General features: G+C 35.8%; 2 protein-coding genes, 1 long non-coding RNA gene and 1 pseudogene across 3 annotated transcripts; 3 read left to right on the top strand and 1 right to left on the bottom strand.

Annotated features, from left to right (window-relative positions):
* Nucleotides 1-552: 552 nt before the first annotated feature.
* Nucleotides 553-3,499, top strand: LOC130731516 (probable WRKY transcription factor 31). The gene is made up of 6 exons (XM_057583821.1): nt 553-762; nt 863-964; nt 1,352-1,492; nt 1,644-1,955; nt 2,384-2,497; nt 2,797-3,499. Exons 1-6 carry the CDS (start codon nt 571-573, stop codon nt 3,349-3,351), a joined length of 1,416 nt encoding a protein of 471 aa, XP_057439804.1. The 5' UTR covers nt 553-570; the 3' UTR covers nt 3,352-3,499.
* A 1,604-nt stretch (nt 3,500-5,103) lies between these two features.
* On the top strand, nt 5,104-9,528 carry LOC130733084 (aspartate carbamoyltransferase 1, chloroplastic). The gene is made up of 6 exons (XM_057585145.1): nt 5,104-5,258; nt 5,616-6,111; nt 6,291-6,430; nt 8,376-8,549; nt 8,781-9,017; nt 9,114-9,528. Exons 2-6 carry the CDS (start codon nt 5,622-5,624, stop codon nt 9,219-9,221), a joined length of 1,149 nt encoding a protein of 382 aa, XP_057441128.1. The 5' UTR covers nt 5,104-5,258; nt 5,616-5,621; the 3' UTR covers nt 9,222-9,528.
* A 2,261-nt stretch (nt 9,529-11,789) lies between these two features.
* LOC130733083 (uncharacterized) lies at nt 11,790-14,390 on the top strand. Its single transcript, XR_009017321.1, has 2 exons — nt 11,790-13,295; nt 13,501-14,390. It is a non-coding gene; the product is annotated as an uncharacterized LOC130733083 (long non-coding RNA).
* A 6,139-nt stretch (nt 14,391-20,529) lies between these two features.
* On the bottom strand, nt 20,530-22,198 carry LOC130733081 (pyruvate dehydrogenase E1 component subunit beta, mitochondrial-like; annotated as a pseudogene).
* Between the last annotated feature and the right edge of the window lie 821 nt (nt 22,199-23,019).

The raw sequence follows: 23,019 nt of genomic DNA, 5'->3' as shown, positions 1-23,019 counted from the left end.
TTTTCAGTCATAAGATTCGAACTGAGACTTTACATAAGATGAATCAAACATTTACCATGTGAAGCAATGAGATCAATTTATGAGTTAAAAGTAAAGTATAACTTTATTTTATTTTTTTTCGTTTCTTTTAACTTGGATTACATGTGATTTTAGTTCTTTAAAGCAATCAAGGTCCATCAATTTTTTCAGGCAAATAAATTAATCTATTTATATCATATTTATAGGATTATGTCAGAATCTCTCTCATATTTAGAAAAGTACCACGTACAAGAACACTTACGCATAATCTTACCTCAGTTCTCAAATCCCATCACATTAACTACATTAATTTGATATTAGTCAAACTAAACCCTTTTTATTGCCGAGTCCATTGCATCTCTCTATCTCTGACTTCTACTTTCTCTCTCCAATATTCCTTTGAAAAAAAACTTGTGGGCAGAACTAGAGGACTCTTCAACTACTTTCATATTCCCATATTCCTAACCAACACTAATTAACAGAAGACTACTTCAACACATAGAGTTTGTTACTTCAACCTAATCACTTATATATATATACATTATAATCAACATGGAAGCCACCCTGAATAATGATAATGCCATTAGCAAGTGTAATTCTACTTCTCTAAATCCAATCATGATGTTTAGAGGGAACCGACTTATTGTGGATGAGCTTGATTTCTTTGATGAGGAGAAGAAGAAAAAGAGTGAAGATGATGATCAAATGGTGCACACTACTAGCGTGGAGGAGCCTGATTTAGATGTATAGGAAAATTCTTATCTTATTAATGTTTTGTCTTTCTCATTTTCTACCTTAATTATGGTTCAATCTTGTTTATGTTCTCGTGTAAATTAATTTGCAGACTAGCTTGGATCTTGTAACAAAGAACACGGGTAGCCATAGATCAACATCAACAGATGAAGATGCAACATTGGAAACTGTGGATGATAAGAGAAATAATGAGGTAAGTTTGTTTTGTTTAAAATATAATTAGTACAAAAGAAAAAATTAATGTGTCTTTACAATTTAAGATTTTAAAAGAGTAGATTTATGACAAAGTGTAAGAGTCTCAGTGATTAAGTCTATGTTTAGTTTTCAATTGAAAACCAGATTCACTGTATTAGAATTTGAGACACTTAATGTAAAAGCAACTCAAGACATTTCAATTGAAAACCAACTATGCACTAAATGGTTTAGCTTTTAATCTTTATTCTTGAATTTCGTGGATCTGTCTATTGTCTCTTGCTGATGGAGCATGTGTTAAAAATATAAAACAAAAATTCACATGTCTTTCAATAAAATGCTAAAACTTTTGGGATAGTAATTGATTATTTTATTCCTATGGGTATAGTTTGTAGGTGTGTTAGCTGAGTTACAACAGATGAATGCTGAAAACCAACGCTTAAGAGAATTGATTGATGAGATGAACGATAGCTACAATGCACTACGCATGCAACTTGTGGAGCTAAAGCAGAGGCAGCATCACCATGGGGTGGTTTTTTTTAACTTTTTGAGAAATTTCATGAATTATTATATCATAATTTGCTTTCAAAAAGTAAAATAAAATATTTTGATGTTTGTCATACAAAGCTGAAATGTGTAATGTAGTTAATTGTTTTTATTTTATTTGGTTTTTCATGTAGATTAATAAGAAAGATGCGGACCCAAAGGATGAGCAACCTTTAGAGAGCAAACTGACCATGGTTGAGTTGTTGAAATGTAAGGAACAAAAAAATTGCACCAGAAAAGATGTTGCTTTGGAGACTGATAAGGTGGAATTATCTGGTAGTGAAAGTGCAAAAAACAGAATGTTGGTGAAGCCTTCTTCTGACCAAACATTCCAAGGGTGCAAAGTTCCTAGATTGAGTTCTTTCAATGAACAAGCATCATCTGAAACCATGTCAATGATCAAGAAAGCTCGTGTATCAGTTCGAGCAAGATCAGAAACTTCAATGGTTAGTAACCAAATAATCACACTTGGTATATTAAAGGAATGTATTGTTAACAGAATAAATTCTGCCACACGCAGAAGTTACTCACAATAGTTTCACTTCGGAGTAAATTTTGGCATTGTATAATGATTTCAATACAATAGTATGGTTAGATGCTTATTTATTAGCAAGCTCAACACAACTAATTGGCGACTTCTAATGGGAAAGGGGACAAGTGGTGTAATTTATATATATATGATGTTGCACAGATTTCTATTTTTATCACCAACCAACTATTACAAAAGTATGTTGGGCTTGAAAGTCTAAGTTCAATAACACTCATACACATGAATGATTACATATTATATTTTTAACACTGATGAAACTGCAATGTGAAGTTTATGTGCTATGAATACAGCTACATTGATTTTCTCTTGACTTCTTTGTTACAGATTGCGGATGGATGCAATTGGAGGAAGTATGGGCAAAAAATGGCTAAAGGGAATCCTTGTCCAAGAGCTTATTATCGTTGCACCATGAGTACTGGTTGTCCAGTAAGAAAACAAGTATGCATTCTAGAAAAATTCACTCCTTTTCTGCCATGGACAAAAGATCTTGAATTCTTGATCCATAAAAAAACTTATACCAACAAGTGGCTTTATTATGCTTCTTTAAAGCGTAATGCACTCAAAAAGTGCATACACCAGACACCTAATTTTTCTCTACATCTTGCTTTTCTTATCACATCCATTATATGTCATATTCATTACTTCTCTTTGTGCTCTTTTTTTTTCTCACTTTGAATGTTTGTTGAGTGTCTATACCTGGCGTATATCTACTTATCATTTTCCTTAAATCTTGATAGGTCCAAAGGTGTGCTGAAGATAGAAGTGTGTTGATCACAACTTATGAAGGGCAGCATAGCCATCCTCTGCCTCCAACAGCACAAGCAATGGCATCAACCACATCTGCAGCAGCCTCAATGCTTCTCTCAGGATCAATGCCAAGTGCAGATCATGGCCTAATCAATCCAACCATACTAGAAACTGCTTCACTTCACTCCTCAGCACAACAAAACATGGCAACTCTCTCAGCCTCAGCACCATTTCCAACCATCACTCTTGATCTCACTCAAACTGATTCCACCAATTCCTCACAACAATTACAGAGTGATCAACAACAGAGCCAACTTAGCCTCTTAACTCCACTTCTAGCTCAGAATTTCATGTCAGTTCCAAAGATTTTTGGACAGAACCTCTGTGATCAAAATCAAACTAATGTTCTTGCAAACACAGTGAATGCAGCTACAGCTGCTATCACTTCAGACCCAAATTTCACTGCAACTCTTGTAGCAGCTATAACATCTGTTCTTGGAAGTTCACATCAAAACAACAATGGAGGAGATCAGCAGTGCAATTGATGCATCAGGCTTGGTAATTTGATGGTGTCATTTGGTCTGGAAATAGGTGTAGTTGATTTTTGTTATGTTCTAGGTGGGTAGATATTGATTTTACTCAATGTCATGCACTTGAAGGATCTTATATTTGATGAATCTGCATTTTTTTTTTAATATTTTATAATTAATATTTAAATTTCTTTGAGCCAAGTTAGATATAATAAAATATTCAAATTAAATTATATCTTTTGAAAGTATTTATCAAATCATTTCAGCTTATTAGTGGGTATAAAGGTAAAGTAAATAAAACTTATATTCGAATTCTTATTTTAACCTTTAACTTAAAATTATTTTTTTCAAAAGATAAATAAATTGGATCAAAGCTACCTTATAATAACTTCCCTTAATAAATATAAGAAGCAAAATAGCACTCAAAATAGAACTTCCCCACCTCAGGGACTAAAAACTAAAATTAATTAATTTTAAGAATGAATCAGTGATCGGTTCATTGGTTCCACTAGCCAAAGCGTTTTTAAACCGATAATAACTACATATTGGACTGGGCGAGCCCCTCTACAAGAATAGTGAAGTCAAAGGGAGAACCTTTAGTGAGTAGATGATGTCAAGAACTTATGACTTGAAAATACACTTAGTCCTTATACTTTAGATAATGTGTCTTGTGGATTTGTGGACTGGGCGAGCCCCTCGACCAGGTAAGACACTTGCCCAAGTGGCTTATATGTCATTCAAGACCGCCAAGACTGGGCAAAGGCGAGGGGCGAACAAAGAACGCAAGAACTTGATAGCGGTACGAATTTAGGAAATGATTGTCTGGGGGCAGGCACCAGTGCACCACTCATGTAAGAACTCTCGGGCTGAGAAATTATAAGGCCTGAGAGTCGACTAGGTTTAGTTGAGGGTTTTGAATACCCCTTATAAAAAGTAATGTTTGTACCTCCAGAGGGATCTTTTGACCATTATACATTCGACAACTAGACTATTACAAGACCTTACCATCATTAGGATTTTGGGTCTAATTCCATCCTTATTGCTCTCAATACGTGAACAAATTATAAAAAGAATGACGTTATATAAAATTTAAATTTTATATAGAGTAAAATAATTAAGAATAAGAGAAGTACTATCACTCACAATCTTGAAAAATGTAGTCCATAGTCTCCTCTATACCCTCACAACATGGGCACCATAGAGGGCAACCCACCTCTCTATTCCAAAGCTTTTATCAAGCCCGAATCGCATTCTTCAGAATTTGCCAAACAAGACGGATCTCACAACTCATGAGGTAAAACCTCATGCTTCCAAAAGTGCTTATACAAGGAAATAAAGGACACTATTGATGAATTTGGGACATCTTCCATTTCCCATCCCTTAACGCATTGTCCAGGGCAAGAAATCATTTCCATTTAACTCTAATGGTCAAAGTCATTATGTGCTATCAATTTTATTGATTCTTTCCCGTTCTGTAGCACGCCATCAACTGCTTATATTAAGCAAAAATTGATTCCTTCTCAATACCAATTATCATATGCTTTACAATACATATCACACTCCACCCGATCTACCTCTTACAATTAGATTTATTTGATTGATTCAAGAACATTGACAAAAGATGCTAGGAATATTTTTGGTCAATGATGTAAACATTTGATTTGTTTGAAGAACATTAGAAAAATCCAAGGCCCCTTAAAATGTGTAAACAAGAAAAGAAAAAGTACAAGACAGGCCCAAAAGAAAGAGGAAGAATAGATTGGGCTCTAGTGCTGCTGTACAGAACATTTGGTGTCATCTTCCTAGGTAGCATCCCTTATATATACTTGCTTCCTCCACAGTCCTAACGTTGTTTTGTAGCCGTTGTCTCTCTTCAAAGTAGCAAAACCAAAAACACTGTAACCTCGTCAACCACCTTCAAGGTAAACACTATTTCATTCTCAAATCAAAACTCTGTTGGATTTTCATGTTTTTTTCTTATAATCTTCAAAACCTTGTTGTATCTGAACTTTAGATTCTGCAGCCGCTTCTTTTTGAAGCGTTTGATTTATCTGGGGATACCCTTTGGCATAGAAAAACTCTATAAAGTGATTCCACTCAAACCTGATTATTTTATCTTATCTTTTGGTTTTTTCAATTCATTTCATGTCACTTTTATGACTTTTTGCTTCCTGGGTTGAAGTTGTTTTGGTGTTCTTATGGGTTTTTATGTGCTTGTATGATTCATTAAGGGCTTTGAAGTTCATACCAAACGGGGTTTTTTTTTTTCTTGTGTACAGAACACAATGACTGCTGCTTCTTTGATGTTCTCATGCTCCACGCCTGTGGGAGTTTCTCATCCCAAAATGGCTGCAAAGTCACTTGCATGGAGTCCTTTGAAGTCAGTTTCATGTGGGGTTTTTGAAAGATCGAAGGTTTTGCACAAAGGTGATGATGGGATTATGTGCAAGGCACAGGCTATTCATGTTGAGAGTGCACCCCTTTCATTCTCAAGTGGGCAGAAGTTTCAACTTGATGATGTGATTGAAGCTCAGCAGTTTGATAGGGATACTCTCAGTGCCATATTTGAAATTGCAAAGAGTATGGAGAGTATAAAGCACAACTCATCTGGGAGCCAAATGCTGAAGGGGTACCTCATGGCTACCTTGTTCTATGAACCTTCAACTAGAACTAGGCTTTCATTTGAGTCTGCTATGAAAAGATTAGGTGGGGATGTTCTGACAACTGAAAATGCTAGGGAGTTTTCATCTGCTGCCAAAGGAGAGACTCTTGAAGGTGGGGCATTTAAATTGACAATACATAGTTATTTTGTGGGTTTATTTCATTGTCCTGTATGAGATTTATAGCAACTTTGTATTAGTTTCTCTTTACTCACATAAACTTCTCATGTTAATTGATTTTGGCTTTAGACGTGAGTCATGCACTTAATCTTCACGTTACTTTACTTTTTGCAGATACTATAAGAACGGTTGAAGGGTACTCTGATATAATTGTGATGCGGCACTTTGAAAGTGGTGCTGCCAAAAGAGCGGCCGCAACTGCTAACATTCCCGTAATCAATGCAGGAGATGGCCCTGGACAGCATCCCAGTCAGGTATGAACGAATTTTCGATGATTCTGTTCAATGCTGCAAAAGCCGATGCTGCGCAAAGAACTTCAATTAGATAGGGACATAGGATGATACCTTTTTCCGGCTTATCATATAGTAGAGTTTGTCGCTTAGATTCTTCTGCCGTGCATGTGCTTGTGCTGAATGAGTTTATGTTGGTTTTCTTAGCTATTGTCACTTCCAAGTCTCTGATTTTGTTTTGATTTAGCATTTATAGTGTGAGAAGGCAATTAATTAGCGTCACTGGTGCGCATAAATAATAATAGCGTATTCAGTCCTTTTGGTTGCCGAAAGTATAATTGAGAGAGCACATATGCTTGCATCTTCCGTACTTGCTCCCATACGGTTCTTGCACTAGATGCTCTCACACTTGTGCTGAATGAGTTTATGTTGGTTTTCTTAACTATTGTCACTTCCAAGTCTCTGATTTTGTTTTGATTTAGCATTTATAGTGTGAAAAGGCAATGAATTAACGTCACTGATGCGCATAAATAATAATAGCGTATTCAGTCCTTTTGGTTGCCGAAAGTATAATTGAGAGAGCACATATGCTTGCATCTTCCGTACTTGCTCCCATACGGTTCTTGCACTAGATGCTCTCACACTTGTGCTGAATGAGTTTATATTGGTTTTCTTAACTATTGTCACTTCCAAGTCTCTGATTTTGTTTTGATTTAGCATTTATAGTGCGAAAAGGCAATGAATTAGCGTCACTGATGCGCATAAATAATAATAGCGTATTCAGTCCTTTTGGTTGCCGAAAGTATAATTGAGAGAGCACATATGCTTGCATCTTCCGTACTTGCTCCCATACGGTTCTTGCACTAGATGCTCTCACACTTGTGCTGAATGAGTTTATGTTGGTTTTCTTAACTATTGTCACTTCCAAGTCTCTGATTTTGTTTTGATTTAGCATTTATAGTGTGAAAAGGCAATGAATTAACGTCACTGATGCGCATAAATAATAATAGCGTATTCAGTCCTTTTGGTTGCCGAAAGTATAATTGAGAGAGCACATATGCTTGCATCTTCCGTACTTGCTCCCATACGGTTCTTGCACTAGATGCTCTCACACTTGTGCTGAATGAGTTTATGTTGGTTTTCTTAACTATTGTCACTTCCAAGTCTCTGATTTTGTTTTGATTTAGCATTTATAGTGCGAAAAGGCAATGAATTAGCGTCACTGATGCGCATAAATAATAATAGCGTATTCAGTCCTTTTGGTTGCCGAAAGTATAATTGAGAGAGCACATATGCTTGCATCTTCCGTACTTGCTCCCATACGGTTCTTGCACTAGATGCTCTCACACTTGTTTTCTTTTTTCTCTCATCGAGACTGCCAAGAATCATGAAACATAATCATTGTATATGGGGTTTTTAATTGTTGTCTGTTATATTGGCTATAAGGATAGAGACTTTTAGAGGGCAGAGCTTTCACCACTTCATCTTCATTTTGTGGAATTGCTTTACTTGCTACCTTCTGACACAAATGTTCTGTAGTGTTACATTGCCTCTGAAACTTTTACACAAAAATCAGACACTTCTACATATTATATCTGAGAAGTTGATGAGATTGAAGGGGTTTATGGTGACTTAGGCTCATACAGCGAAATTTGTTTGTTTATTTACGAGTCATGACTTCAAATTTTCTCGTTTTCTAGCCAATTGTAATAACATAATATAGACTTCTCCACCAAAAAGTACCCTCAAGTATAGAATACTAGATTAGTCTTTTGGTACATACCTTGTTGTATGTTTTATTTGCAGTTGACAAGATGGTTATGCATATGTTTTTCCTTAGTATTTTCTTGGAGAGCAAGATATTTGTATCGATTGCTGAGCATTCTATAATATTTGTTGATACTAATTTGAATGATAAATGGATGGTACTGTTTTTTATTCAAAACTCTTGCTTTTTCAAACTTCTCAGGCACTGCTAGATGTCTATACCATTGAAAGAGAGATAGGAAAACTGGACGGAATTAGAGTTGGGCTTGTGGGAGACCTAGCTAATGGGAGGACAGTTCGCTCACTCGCATACTTACTTGCCAAGTACCAGGATGTGAAACTTTATTTTGTCTCTCCTAATGTGGTCAAAATGAAGGTAACTGTAGTAAATACTAGTTATGATTTCATGAACAGAATTGATGTATGTTTAGATATCCGTTGGCACCAGTGCAAACAAATGTTAGCATTCACTTCGAGGCAAAAAGTGAAAGGAACTCTTTTTTTTTGTTGACATGAAAGTTTGTTCACATTGCACTCAACTGATATCCAAACACAATGTTAGGGACATTTCAGGATATGATGAGTTATGGAGTTTTCTTTTTTGTAGGATGATATAAAAGAGTACCTAACATCAAAGGGAGTTGAGTGGGAAGAAAGTGCTGACTTGATGGAAGTGGCTTCTAAGTGCGACGTAGTTTATCAAACTCGCATTCAGAAAGAAAGGTTTGAAGGGAAAATTGATCTTTATGAACAGGCAAGAGGCAAGTATATTGTGAATCAGGATGTTCTAAATGTGATGCAAAAACATGCTGTGGTTATGCACCCTCTTCCAAGACTAGATGAAGTAAGAACATCATCACTTGATATCTACACTCTAGTTATGAACATAAGCATTAAGATTAAATAAACTAAATTGGTTTGGTCCTTTAATTTGATGCAGATTGAAGTTAATGTTGATGATGATCCAAGAGCTGCGTACTTTAGGCAGGCAAAGAATGGTTTATATATTAGGATGGCTCTGTTGAAGGTTTTGCTTCTTGGTTGGTGAAGGCGCATTCACTTTCCAAGTGAGTGAGATGATCTAATCTCACATTGTTTGAGTTGTTATCTTCCTTTCCTTTCCTTGTTTTTGTCTATTGGTGTCACAGTCTCACAGATTTAGTGAGAGTGAGAGAGAGAGAGAGCGGAGGTTTTCTTTTTTTAACTTTAGTAAAATTATCTTTGAAGTTCAAGGCTTTGTTTTTTGTGTGTCTTTCTCTGAGCATGCAATGTTCTCTAACTTAGAACATGAGCTAAGCCTAAATTATTATTACTATTATAACGTGGACTAAACTAGAGATCCATATCCTTAGAAATTTGTTTCCCTTGACATGATGTTGGTCATGCTGTGTTCACCCTACAGAATAATGTGGGAATGATAAAATTTTGGGTTCAACTTTGCTGAAAGGATCTTATTTCCATTGATAAATGACCAAGGAAAATGTTTGTTTTGGACGAGCTTTTTTATTTTATAAATTCCATGGTATGTTTGTTGAGAGCGAAGAACAGTTATTTTGACATCTTATGGCACTCTATCATGTACTATTGTGCATTTTCACATGAAAAGAAGTAAATACTATGAGCAAATTAATACTGTGTTTGGAGCAAATTAACTCCAAAAGCTGCAATTTGTAGATTTTCCTCATAAGTGATTCCGGTACTTGAGTACTAAACAACTTGGCACCATCAGTGCTTTCTGTAGGATTTCCTAGAGTTTTAGTTTGTCGTCTTTTTTTTAAAAAAATAATAAAAACTATTCTCATTCCTTTTCTTCCCGCTTGTCCTTTACCAATAAATCTCTCTCCTCATTCTTGTAGATTTTTACATTTGTTCTAGAAAAATCTCCATCAACCTAACTTGTAGGTGTGTTATAAGAAATGGGGATGGTAATTTTGGATTCTCAATGCTGGCGTTTGGAATACCTGTCATACGTGCTAAATTATTATTCCAGCTGCTTAAATTTTATAAGGATTAATTAGCATTTTTTTTTGTCAAAGATGCTTTGAATATAAAATTTGAGGGAATTAAGAACAGGTATGCACACTCAAACAAATGAGCTGAAATAACCAACTAAAACTATGATTCATCGTACAAAAGCCTTTAAAACCCCAAATTAACATATACCAATTGTCTTCGGAGCAAAAAACTGTTATCCTTCACTTTAAGGTGCCCACTAGGGTGGGCAACCTTTTTTTTGGTTCACCCATGGACCATCATTTACAACCATTAGATTTGAGAATCTTAGAATATTTTTTCATTAAATGGTTAGGATTGGTTGATGATAAAAAGGGTAAAAATATAATTTGACAATTCCTACATCCAATCCTATTACCAGCTCTTCTTCTCCCAGCTGCGGTGAGGTTTCAAGTTCCATCACTGGCCACACCATCTGGTGTTCCAAAACCACTTGTGCCCGCGTGTGACCAGCGACCCGCGCCACCCAAGTGTACCACCGGTCGCTCCAACCTCTGTCTTGCTCGCACGCCCCAGCGCCGCCCTCCTCTCCCTCAGGCGCGTGAGATCTGCGGGAGGAGGAAGGTGTAATAAGTAAGGTAGAAGAAGAAGAAAAATGGCACCGACACTCCTTGTAGATATGAAAAATTCCTCTTTTAAAAGTGGAATTGGAATTGAAATGAAAAACCGAGGAAGAAAACTAATTGATTTACAAGTATTGAGAAAGAGGTTTACACTTAAGAGATAGAAAAGATTAATGTTTGCAGCTTATTGAAGGAAGGTAGGTGGCGGTGGGGAAACGAGAAGGGTGGGGCAGCAGTGGGGGGAGAAAGGGAAGGATTGGGGATGATGTTTGGAAATTACTGAAAATCCCTTTGGTCCACGGGTGGACCAAAAAGAAAGTTGCCCACCCTAGTGAGCACCATAGTTACTAGTTGTGCGGCATTCATTGGAGTCAACTTTTGACTTCAAAGACACCAACGGGATAATCCATTAGTTCTTGGCTGTGTATATAGATCAGGAAAAATCCGGTTCACTTAAAATGATTTATATACAAGTTGATTTTAACATATAAGAATTTTATAACAAGAAAAAACATGGATCATATTTGATTTTAAAGTGGTATTGAGACAGAGTTAACATAGATTACATCATTGGATAAAGCTTGAAGAGTCCAATGTCTTATTTTCACTTTCTACACCATGACCACTCCAAGATGCATCTCACACAGAAAAATCCAGTCCACTTCATTCATAGTTCAATCTACTACTCCCTCCGGTCCTTTTTATAAGAAAATCTTGGACAAAATCACACAAGCTAAGGAAACTAATATTTTTTTATAAAATTAACTACTATGCTTAATTCCAATGATGTTTTTTTCCTTTTTACAAGAACAATCATGCTAATTACCATAAATGTTGATCATACCTATTGGGTGCTTGCAATTTCCCTCCATATTTTTGTATTGGGAATAAGTCCATTTGCATTGATATTAATTATTTGACTTAATTTTATAAGAGTGTTTCTTATAAAAATGACCAAGAAAAATCTCCAAAGTGTTTCTTATAAAAAGGAACGGAAGGAGTATATCATATTATTCAAAGCCCTATCATAGTACAAAAAACAACCCCAAGTTGACTTTTAGCCTGAAAAGTTGCAATGGCCACAAGATTCTACACCCTATAACTAATCATGACTATTTCATGCAATTAGCATAGGTTTTCAAAATGCGGAAGAACATGACCGCAAGTAAGGCTATTCCATATAGGAGCATATGTTGTTGTACCCATCTGAAAATCACATAACTTTTTTGAAGTTTTATCCTCAGGATCATGGGAAATTACTCCTTCTCTACCTACAATCAACACCGACATTGATGATTTCTTCTTCTTCTTGTCTTTAGCCATGCCAAAAATGTAAAAGCTCAAATAAACCCAGTTCCAAGCTATATGTGGGAATTCAACTTGTATGGGATTAAGATCAAAACGGTGCCTCAATAACCATCCAGAGTAATCTTCCTTCAACTCAAAAATATCATAAACACTATATTTAGAGTTTCCCGGAAGCATCAAATACAAACGTCCTACAATCGGACATCTAAATTGAGAACATGGGAGGTAGGGGTGGTGGTGAAGGAGAGGATGTGTGATGGGCCATAATACATACCAGGCATATAGTTGGTGAAGATAAGGGAATTGGGGTAGCGTTGGCGTTGTTGATGGTGAAGGGAATGAGAGTCACGGAATTGTTGATCGGAGATGAGTGTCTGCCACTGCTTCGAGACGCACTTCCAATCGGACAAGGGGTTTCAACGACACCCGGATTAGAATCTCCCATAACATGTTTATGTTTCCGACCACCTTCTCGCCGGCGGCCCTTGAGCGCACCTTTTTTCCCATGCCGATTTGCAAAATAACAAATAGGGTTTGTGTGCTGGGTTTTATACACCATTAACTCCTCATTTAGTATATATTATAAAAATTGTCATTAAGTTTTTATATTTAATTTAAAATATTGCTGATTTCCGTTAATATGAGATTTTGGTTTAATTTTAATTGAAACTTAACAACTTTCTGTTGATGGTGGTTTTTTAGTATAAAAATATTTATATTTAAAATGATTTAGATGAATTAATTTGGATACATAGCCACTCTCAAGATATCACTCTCACAGTACATTGTAAGTTCGGTTTCTTGGTGCATTTCTTTGAAAAAAAAAAATTGGTTTTCATTTTCTTATTGGTGAGGTAGAAGCTATGGACATCGAAACCCCATTCTCAAATTAAATCGGTTTGTTAGAAGAGGAGCGCAACCAAGAATGAACTGAAGATGACCAGATGTTTGAATATGTTCTTGCTATAAATTTTTTTTATATGCAAATGTTAGTGGTTAGTTGTTAGTAAGTTAGAAAATCCCTTCAAATTTTCCTTCCAAGATTCCAACCCTGGACATTCCCCTCCCCAACCCTCATGTTCTTGCTATATTTAATGAGGATACACCTGACCGATGGGTGAATATGGCAATGGTGATTCCAAGAAAAACTGTTCTTGATGTGATTAAGCGCTACAAGAAATTGAAAGAAGATATGTGTGAATAGATGTTTCACTGGACTGGACAGAAGATGAACCCAAGTGAGTAGATGAACCCGAGTGAGTTTCATATAATCTTGATCATTAATTGTCTTTACATCTTTCTTTTTTCTTTCTTTATGTTTCACGTTCAGAAAGAATTGTTAAACATAGATTTTAGTTAGTTCATTTAGGTTTGATTTATGGAATTAACTCTAATTTTTTTTAGGTCCAATTCTTGACATGAGTTTTTGGTATTGAATTTCAGGCTCTTTCTGCTGGGACTTCTCAAGAGTGTGGTAAAGGGGATTGGAGAAATGTTGCTCGCAAGTTTGTTGTCACAAAGACACCAACCCAAGTAGCAAGCCATGCTCAAAAGTTCTACAATAGGCAAAAACTTTCTAAAGAATGGAAAGATGACAGTAAAAAGAGATCTAGTATTCATGATATCACATACACTTGATATTATGGAAAATACTACACCAATTGAAGACAAGTCTCTTCCAATATTCCAAGAGTCTCAAATAATGCTTTCATGGCCGCAACAGATGAAGAACACTAGATGTGCAGCCTGAATGGATTAATTGTGACCACAACACTGATCAGCTCATGGTTTTCAATCCAAGCAACTATGAAATATTATATTGTCCATATTATCTTCTCAAGTAATGCCTTCACCACAACTGGAGAAGACTAACATCCAAAATCTACAACCATTAATGACAACAACGGTGATCAACTCATGGCTTTCAATCCAAATAATGACTATGAAGTTGGAGGGGGGCAACAGAAGAAGACTAGCATCCAAAATGTGCAACCTAAATGGATTAATTGTGACTACAACAATGATCATGGTTTTCAATCCAATCCAAGCAAAGATGAAATGACCATGATGTCTTCCCAATACCATGGAGTTGAAGGCGCACAAGATCTATACGACATTTACTTTCATTTTACTTGAGCTAAGCGACAATCTTCGGGTTTTAAGATGGCTTTCTAGCTAGTGACGTTAATAATGACGTTATTTGGGGCATTTAATATCTACATCTGTAATAATGTCAACATTGATCATGTATAATAACCATTATATTTCTGTATTCATGGCCTGAAGCTACTTGATTTATGAACATCAGTAATGTTTCTTTCATCAAAAGTAAATGTAGAATGATCTCTTTTCTTTTTCTTTTTGTTGTGAATTTTCATGTTTATCTCATAGTCTTTAGGTTAATATATATGTATAACGATGAACTGTGATAATGGCTTGCCGGCACCTAATAATGATAGATCTGGTGTTTATGAAGAGTACGTGTCCATAGATAAGAAGAAGATGTACTTTAGTAAAACTATCTTTGAAGTTCAAGGCTTTATTTTTTGTGTCTCTCTCTCTCTCTCTGTGAGCGCGCAATGGTCTCTAACTAAGAACATGAGCTAAGCCCAAATTATTTTTTCCGATGCTGCGCAAAGAACTTCAATTAGATAGGGACATAGGACATAGGATGATACATTTTTTTCCGGCTAATCATAGAGTAGAGTTTGTCGCTTAGGTTCTTCTGCCGTGCATGTGCTTGTCCTGAATAAGTTTATGTTGGTTTTCTTAACTATTGTTACTTCCAAGTCTCTGATTTTGTTTTGATTTAGCATTTATAGTGTGAAAAGGCAATGAATTAGCATCACTGATGCGCATAAATAATAATAGCGTATTCATGAGTGATTATGGAGGTTTTTTTATTTTAGAACCCATCAATTTTCGAATTGTCGTGGTGAACTCACAATGCTTTCCGCCCTTACAAGTTACAAGGAGCCCTCTCAAACCTTAAAGAAGCAACTTAAATGAGGATCAGTATGTACTTGAGTCAAGACTAAGGAAGTTGGCGCTATCAGTGCTATCTTCCCTTACTTTTCTTCCTTTGTCCATCACCAATAACTCCTCATTGTAGATTTGAACATTTGTTGTAGAAAAATCTCCATCAATCTATCTTGTAGGTGTGTTATGAGAAAAGGGGAAGGTAACTTTGTTAGAATTTTGGGTCACAAATATAACTTTTAATTGTGTTAGGGCCATTATTTAATTAGCCAAAACTAAAGTGGTTTATTTAATATTGATTTTATGGCTAAGGGCATATGTGTTATGAAAATGTATTGTGCAGATACCATAAGGCAATATTCTAATTTGATGAGGGGCCAAATTAGAAATATTGAAAACAGAATTGTAACTGATGCAGTTACTTATAGGGTTATGGTCCCCAATTGTAGACACAACAACGTAACAACGTGAAAAGTTTCTCTTCATCCCCATCAGAAGAGAACATAAGGAAACCCTAAAGGTGATCTACAATTGGAAAATCACAACCTCAAATCCTTCAGTGGTTTCCATGGCTCATTAAGGTACGCTTCCGCTTTATGTGTCTCATCTTGAATTCGGGTATGGGTTAATCAAGTGAGGTTTAGGATTATGCTCCTTTTTTCTATATGGGTAGAAAGCATGTGGTTAGAAACAAATCCTTTTTTTTTTTTTTTTTGATAAGCCAAAGAATTGTATTTAAAAAAGCACAAGGGGTGCTCAACCCAAATACAAGAAAAGAGATGAAGAAAAAGAAAAAAGAACAGTACTATCAGACTGCAACAAGCAAAAGCCCCCCTACTTTGAGGTACAAACTTACATGATACCAACTACCCAACCCCACATTGCCATAGCAGCACAAACAACCCCATGAGCCAACAGACACCCAATTCGTAGGCAGCAACAAGAGCATGTACCAAAGATGAAACCAAGCTAATAAACAACCCACCCATGTCTCCAGCGAATTTCACACAGATGAAAGACAAATTAAAGGGCTGGTCTTCCATTCAAACAATGAATAATAGAACCCCCTCACTTTCTCCTTTATCCAGTACCAGGACCTGACTTGTATTAGGTCCAAAACAAAATCATCATCCCAAACCCCATCTGAAAAAATAATACTGTTGCGCATAAGCCATAAGGACCAGCAAGAAGCCATCCATACCGTCATCTCCGCAAGCCTCTGTTTCTTGTTTCTGGCCAAGAATGAAAACTGGCTAAAGAGAGACTTTGACGAAGAAGGCACAGCTGTAACAAATCCAAACCAGCGATGAACGGCAAGCCAAACATCCAAAGATCGCGCACAAGTACAGAACAAGTGATCACAACTCTCCTCTTCAATATTACAAAGAGAGCAAAGCAAATTCGCAGCTGCAGGAATCGCACTGCGCCTCCTCAAGTCAACCTTTGTCGGGATCCGGTTGAGCAACATGCGCCAAACAAAGGCTTTCACCTTTGATGGAGCAAATCCATTCCAAATTGACTGGAAATCAATATCAGAATCCACGGAATCGCTATCCTGCAAAAAAGAATAAGCTGAGTTAACCGAATAAACTCCCTCCTCCCCTGGTTCCCACAACCACCTATCCGGCCTCCCTTCCCGCAGACAACCAATATTAATAGTATTGAGCAGTATATCAAGCCACCCTAACTCCCTACCTCGCAACCCCCTCCTCCATGTAAATTTCCACTCCCAAATACCCTGACGCCACTCCCCCACCTCCTTAACAGTAGCATACTTGTTTTGAGATAAATTATACAGTCTGTGAAATCTTCCCTCCAAATGTCCCGAACCTAGCCAATCCTCCAGCCAAAATCTAGTTGCATCCCCTTCCCCCAAAGATTTCTTAATCCCCAAATCAAACCAATTATCATCTGAACACAGTGAGAGAACATCCCTCCACCAAGGTGAAGCGCACCTTCCATCGGCCAATTGAGACTTAATTACCCTGCACCAGAAGCTATTAGGCTCTGTCACAAATCGCCACCTCCATTTTCCAATAAGCGCCTTATTGAAAGTAGCCAAATCTTTTATCCCCAAGCCACCAAAAGCTTTGAGTTTACATACATCAGACCATTTTACCCAAGCAATTTTTCTTTCCACATCTGAACCACCCCAAAGAAACCGTCGCATGAGTCTAGTGCATTCATGAATTAGGAACAAATCCTTATTTGTTAGAAATCTACAAGTGGTATCAGAGCCACCCATACTTGATTCATGCATGAAATTTGGTATTTCTTGAGATTAGGGTTCCAATTTTGTGATATTGGGAATTATATTCATTGTACAGTTTCATGAGAATTTGCATTTTGGGATTATTGGGTTTTTTAATGATTTGTAAGTTCAGTTCTTCGGATTGCATATACTCGATTCAGTTTCATTGAATGACTATGAATTAATATGCAATTTATCAATTCAGATTCATGTAACATGCGTGGTTATCAATACTGTGGCTGTGAGAATTTGTGTTTTCAGTTTCAACGGAATTAGTATATATGTGTTTTGGTTTCACATATTATATATGCTATATGTAACTTTAATTTCGTTGATATGCGTAATTGTTGTTATTGGTTTCAACAAGTACAGACAGCGATAGAAATTATATATGCTTTTTTGGTTTCACGCATTATATATGATGGTTTGGTTTCAACAAGTGCAATTTGAATATCATGAAAATTCAGTAGTTTTTGTATGTATATGCTCACTCAATTTATGCCAGTTTGTATGTATATACACTAGGTAGTATCCCGTGCGATGCACGGTCACTGTTTTTTTATGAATTAAAACATGTATTATTTTATAATATATAATATATTATGAAATATAATTAACATTTTATTAGATCAAATATACTAAAAATTTGATAATGTAATTGAATAAAATTTGGTAATATAATTGAATGAAAAATGATAATATAATTGAATAAAAATTGAAGTATTTATCTGAAAATTAAAAATCAACTTCTTAATAACATTTTTATCTCCTTCATCAAAGTAAATTAAACTATTATTATAATTCTTGTTTTTAGTAGGAATATTCTAGCAACATTAATATGCAAGTCCTGTATCAAGTTTTGTAGCATTTTTTTAATTCTTAATCCTATACAAATTTATGTATATATCTCTCAAGCTCTTCCTAGTGTCTTTGGGTCATGGCAGTTGTTAGTATTTTCCAAATCAATCCTTTCCTCTACCGTGAATTCTTCTGCCACACCTAACCTTTCCTCTTCATTTCTGGATTCCAGAGCAGCCTGCAAACATATATGGACAAAAGATTGTACTAAGTTAGATCCTTTTAATGCTAGCAGAGAGGATAGGAATCAGATTCGAAATAGAAGAATTTCAAAATATTGAAAACTAAGATTAATTTTTTTCCATAAAGGTCCAAGGTAACCTCATTATCTAGTCTAGTTTGGATTGGAGGATTGCTTGAATTTTTCATCAAAAGTAAATATAATGAACAATGACAATTGCCTACAGAATAGGTGAGTATGAGATGAAAAACTCAGTTGCAGGGGAAAGTGAGTAGGGGAATAATCCGGGAGTGAGATTTTTAGAATTAAGTTTTCCATACTCACACACTTTCTCTTTCATCATATTTTCACCACTTTTTCTTCATATTTTTCTCTTCTTATCCCCTCACCTCTCTCTCTCTCTCCCTCTCTCTCTTAAAATTCAAAGAACCCAGAAAATAATCCAATAAATGAGCAGAAAAATGAATGGGGAAACAACAAAACCAGACATTCGTTCCCCATATGGACAAAGCAATCGCAGTTGCATTGCAAACAGATGACTATGAAAGTATACATAAAACCGAAATATTGAAGTGAATCTGTAATTTGCTCTTGGAAACAATTTTGATTTTAAAAATTAGCTGTTCATTGCAGCATATATACAGGAACAAACAAATAACAGGTTGGTGCAATTAGTCTACACCATTGCATGAAATGATCACAGTAGCATAGGAATTTCCCCATACATATATCAGGCTTCCATTAGAATTAGAATTAGATGAATTTGCATATATTGAACACTTGGAGTACATGAATATGCAGTATTGTAGTTGATTATTAGTCCATTAATAACAATGTGATTGATTATGTAGATAACATCAGATGATTCAATTTCACTGAAGCATTTTTATTAGATTTAAAACTTTCATAGCCCCCTTTCACTTTGTTCTACTGTCCTAAATACTATTTAGCAGAATGGATATCTTCAATTGACAGGATCTTGTAAGGCATGATGGTTTCTGATCACCACCTAGATTTCCATTATCAAACACTATATTAAAGATTCACATACACAGACTGCTTTGTTATACATATGCAGTGGCAGAGACAAATGTAAAATACGCAGCAAAAACACAAAGAAATAACTCTCTTAGTGTCTCCTTCAAGCTTTTATACCAAATTTTTACTTAGTTATTAAACAAAATTGTACACCAAGAGCGAGAATCATATTAGTTCAAATTAAAGCTTTTTCTTTGATTCTTCAATCTTCAAGATATACACAGAGAAAACAATTAGTAAAAGTTGCAAAGCTTCTTAAATCTTAATCTTGAAAGTATAAACTCTTTTCAAATCATATCATGTTTCTGTTTCACATTCCTATAATATTAACTTATTTTTATAAAGAAGTCAGTTTAAATGATAATACAAGATCACAAGAACATGTCTTCACTCAAATAACACATAATCCGAAATTCCAGTCATGGGAACTTTGCTATCTATTATCATTTTGAATCTATATGGAATAAAATGACAATTAAATTAATTGAGAAACTGGTAATTACCTCCTCTGCTATGTCAGTCAAATTGGTTCCGTACTCCTCTAAAGTTGGCATGTTATTGCTACTGCTTCCGGGGCCAACAGTAGCGACAACACTGCAGATATAGTTGTGACTTAGAAACTCCAAGGAGCAAGCCCAACTAATTCATCAAGTGCAGATAAAATATTACATTTGAATACACATCACCTGAAAATTAAAGAGTAGAAGTCAGAACATAAAAACCAGCCAAATTTCAAGATACTGGGTGCTTACCATTCAGAATCTAAATGAAATAAAAAGGTTTTCATTTTACAGAGTAAAAAAAATTGCCAGGCTCAAAGATTGAAATATACTGAAATAAATATAAAAAGTAACATAAACTCTACACAAACTAAAGAATGGAGAACCGCAAAGTTCTTCAACAGGGGTTTCTAAGGCTTATAGTAGAGGATGGTAGAGGATCCAATGATGTCTCTTTGATATCTCGCAAGCCACATAGAAAACAATGAAACAGGAAGACCCATTAGACTTGAGTAACCAAGTAACAGAAGAAAGAAATTACCACAAAGTATAACATTCAAATAAGAGAAATAATAATACCTTTCCAAGAAGAAGCTCTCCGGAGGGAAGAGACACTACCAAAGGAAATTAAACATTAATTGAGCAGTGGTTAAAGAAGTATATTAAACCACATAACTGCATATTCAGTTTAAGGAAGAAAGAAAGCAATCAAGATCAACTCTAACCTGCATGGAGAAGTTAAATGTCATAAACTCCACGACAGGTCTTAGACCACAGTAAGCAGCGCCAACTCCAATCCTAGTAAACCCAGCCTGCAGTATATTTAAACAATAAATTACCCCAAACAAACCACGGTTACCAACTATAAATCTTGTTCTTTTTTCGAGGAATTATCAGTTAAAATAATTTATCTATTAGGGTAAATTTAAGGATGTAAAACACCACACACGGTGTTGAAAATGAAATCAAACACTATTGAAGTATCAATTGGCAGGAAAAGTTAATCTTCACATTCAATAAAAAAATCCATTGCAGAGTTAAAAGCAGATCAACATGAAGAAGGAAGCCTAACATAACAGCCTATGCTTATATCCAAGGAATGCATATCCATGCTAGCTCATTATTAAAAAATTCAATTTGTTTATTTTATTGGATGATTCCATTGGAACAAAATGGACAGGGCATTAGGACATCACATAATCCATGTAGCCCAACCCTGCCAAGTGGGCATTATAACACAGCCCTTCACATGTGCTGAATGAAAATCAAGTGTGTTTGGATACCAAAATCTTGCAAGTTTCATTTAAAGAAGGTTTTAAGGTAAAATGTGATGTGCTTTATTAGCTGGTCTGATCCGGTACATAATGCTATGAGTTATTTATGCCTGTTACAAAGTCTTGTTATCACCTAGATGATTCGGAAAACAGAAGTACAAATACCAACGACTAAGGGTCTATTTTATCATTTAGAAAATAGATTGAATTCTGCAATTAGTTTCTAACTATCAGGAGCCAACTACCCGAAAAAATTAAACTATTAGATGAAGACACATGAATAATTTCATATACTGTATTTCATTCATGCCCCCCACCCCCACGCAAGTGCACTTTGAACTTGAAGCATGAACATTACAAAAGTCCATCTACTGTATTAAACTTCAGCTTTTTAGTAGAGGAATGGATGGGGCTTCGATAACATGTATGTAACGAACCAACTATTCAAAAAACTTAAGCTATTGGGTCAAGAAGACATGTGAATGGTTTACATCTAACACTAATTCTAGCAGTTTTAATTGAAAACACAATATCATGAAGTTCTTTGTGGAAGAAAAAAAATTGTGTCTGGAGTGAGGTAAGAAAAAGAACCTCAGTGATTGGAGTATCAAGAACCCTCTCAAGGCCATACTTCTCCAACAGACCCTTGGTTATCTACAATGAAAGAAGAAAAGCAGGTTAACAGATAATAGTAAATCAAATTTTGAAATTCACAGCTAGCAAAGAAATAGCACCGACAACTGGAAACCCAGAACTAACCTTGTATGCACCCTGATATTCCCCAACCTGCACTTCAATACAACAAAAAATGAAGTAAGAAATAGACATTTTTTTGTTAAAAAAAGCAGTGTTATATAAATGGGAGAATTGAATGACCTCTTCACTCATCAAGAAGACTTTAGGATCTGCTGACATTTCCTCATCAAGTGCGGAGCTGAACCTCTTTGGCAGCGGAAGAGAATTGTCTGAGTGAAGAGAAAGCAGGGCGGATAGTCTGCGAATAGAAGCAATTACGTGAAATGGAAGCACACATAATATGAATGAGATAAAAACCAATCGTACCTTGAGCCTTGTAACACCCCACATCTTCAACATTTTTGAACGAAGCAAAGCTACTCTCGGTGCACAAAACCAGAACCAGAAATCGAAAATCAGAAATCAGTGTTTCAATCGAAAATTTTGTTAGCACCTCTAAAGACAAGGGCAAAAGAAAGAAAACTGTTGAGCCCAAGAATGAAGCTGCAAATGCTCCAGCACAAAAGAAACAGAATAAGGATGATAACTGTTTCTTTTGCAATGTGTCTGGGCATGTGAAAAAGAAATGTCCTAAATATCACGCTTGGCGTGCAAGGAAAGGTACATTTATGAGGTCAATTTAGCTTCAGTACCTAGAAACACTTGGTGGTTAGACTCCGGTGCAACTACTAACATCAGTGTTTCAAGGCAGGGCTGCCTGAACTACCGAAAGCCAAATGATGTTGAAAGATACATTTATGTTGGAGATGGCAAGTCGGTGGAGGTGGCAGCTACAAGGCATTTTAGATTATTATTGTGTACTGGATTTTATTTGGATTTGAAAGATACTTTTGTGGTACCGTCATTTAGACGAAATTTGGTTTCAGTTTCTTATATGGACAAATATAGTTATTTATGTTCATTTGGAAACAATAAATTCAAGTTGTCTTCTAACTCAAATATTGTTGGAACCGGTCCACTTATGGGATATGATAATCTATATTTGTTGATACTGTAGCTACTATAGTGAATCTCTGAATGTGGAATCGTCCCACAGTACACCATGCCAGAGTCACCTAGCATGAATGGTGTGGCTGAAAGACGAAACCGGACTCTTAAGGATATGGTAAGGAGTATGATTTGTCA

The sequence above is a fragment of the Lotus japonicus genome, chromosome 1, assembly GCF_012489685.1.
Source record: "Lotus japonicus ecotype B-129 chromosome 1, LjGifu_v1.2".
NCBI classification, from domain to species: Eukaryota; Viridiplantae; Streptophyta; class Magnoliopsida; order Fabales; family Fabaceae; genus Lotus; species Lotus japonicus.
This window is presented reverse-complemented; position numbering and strand designations above follow the sequence as displayed.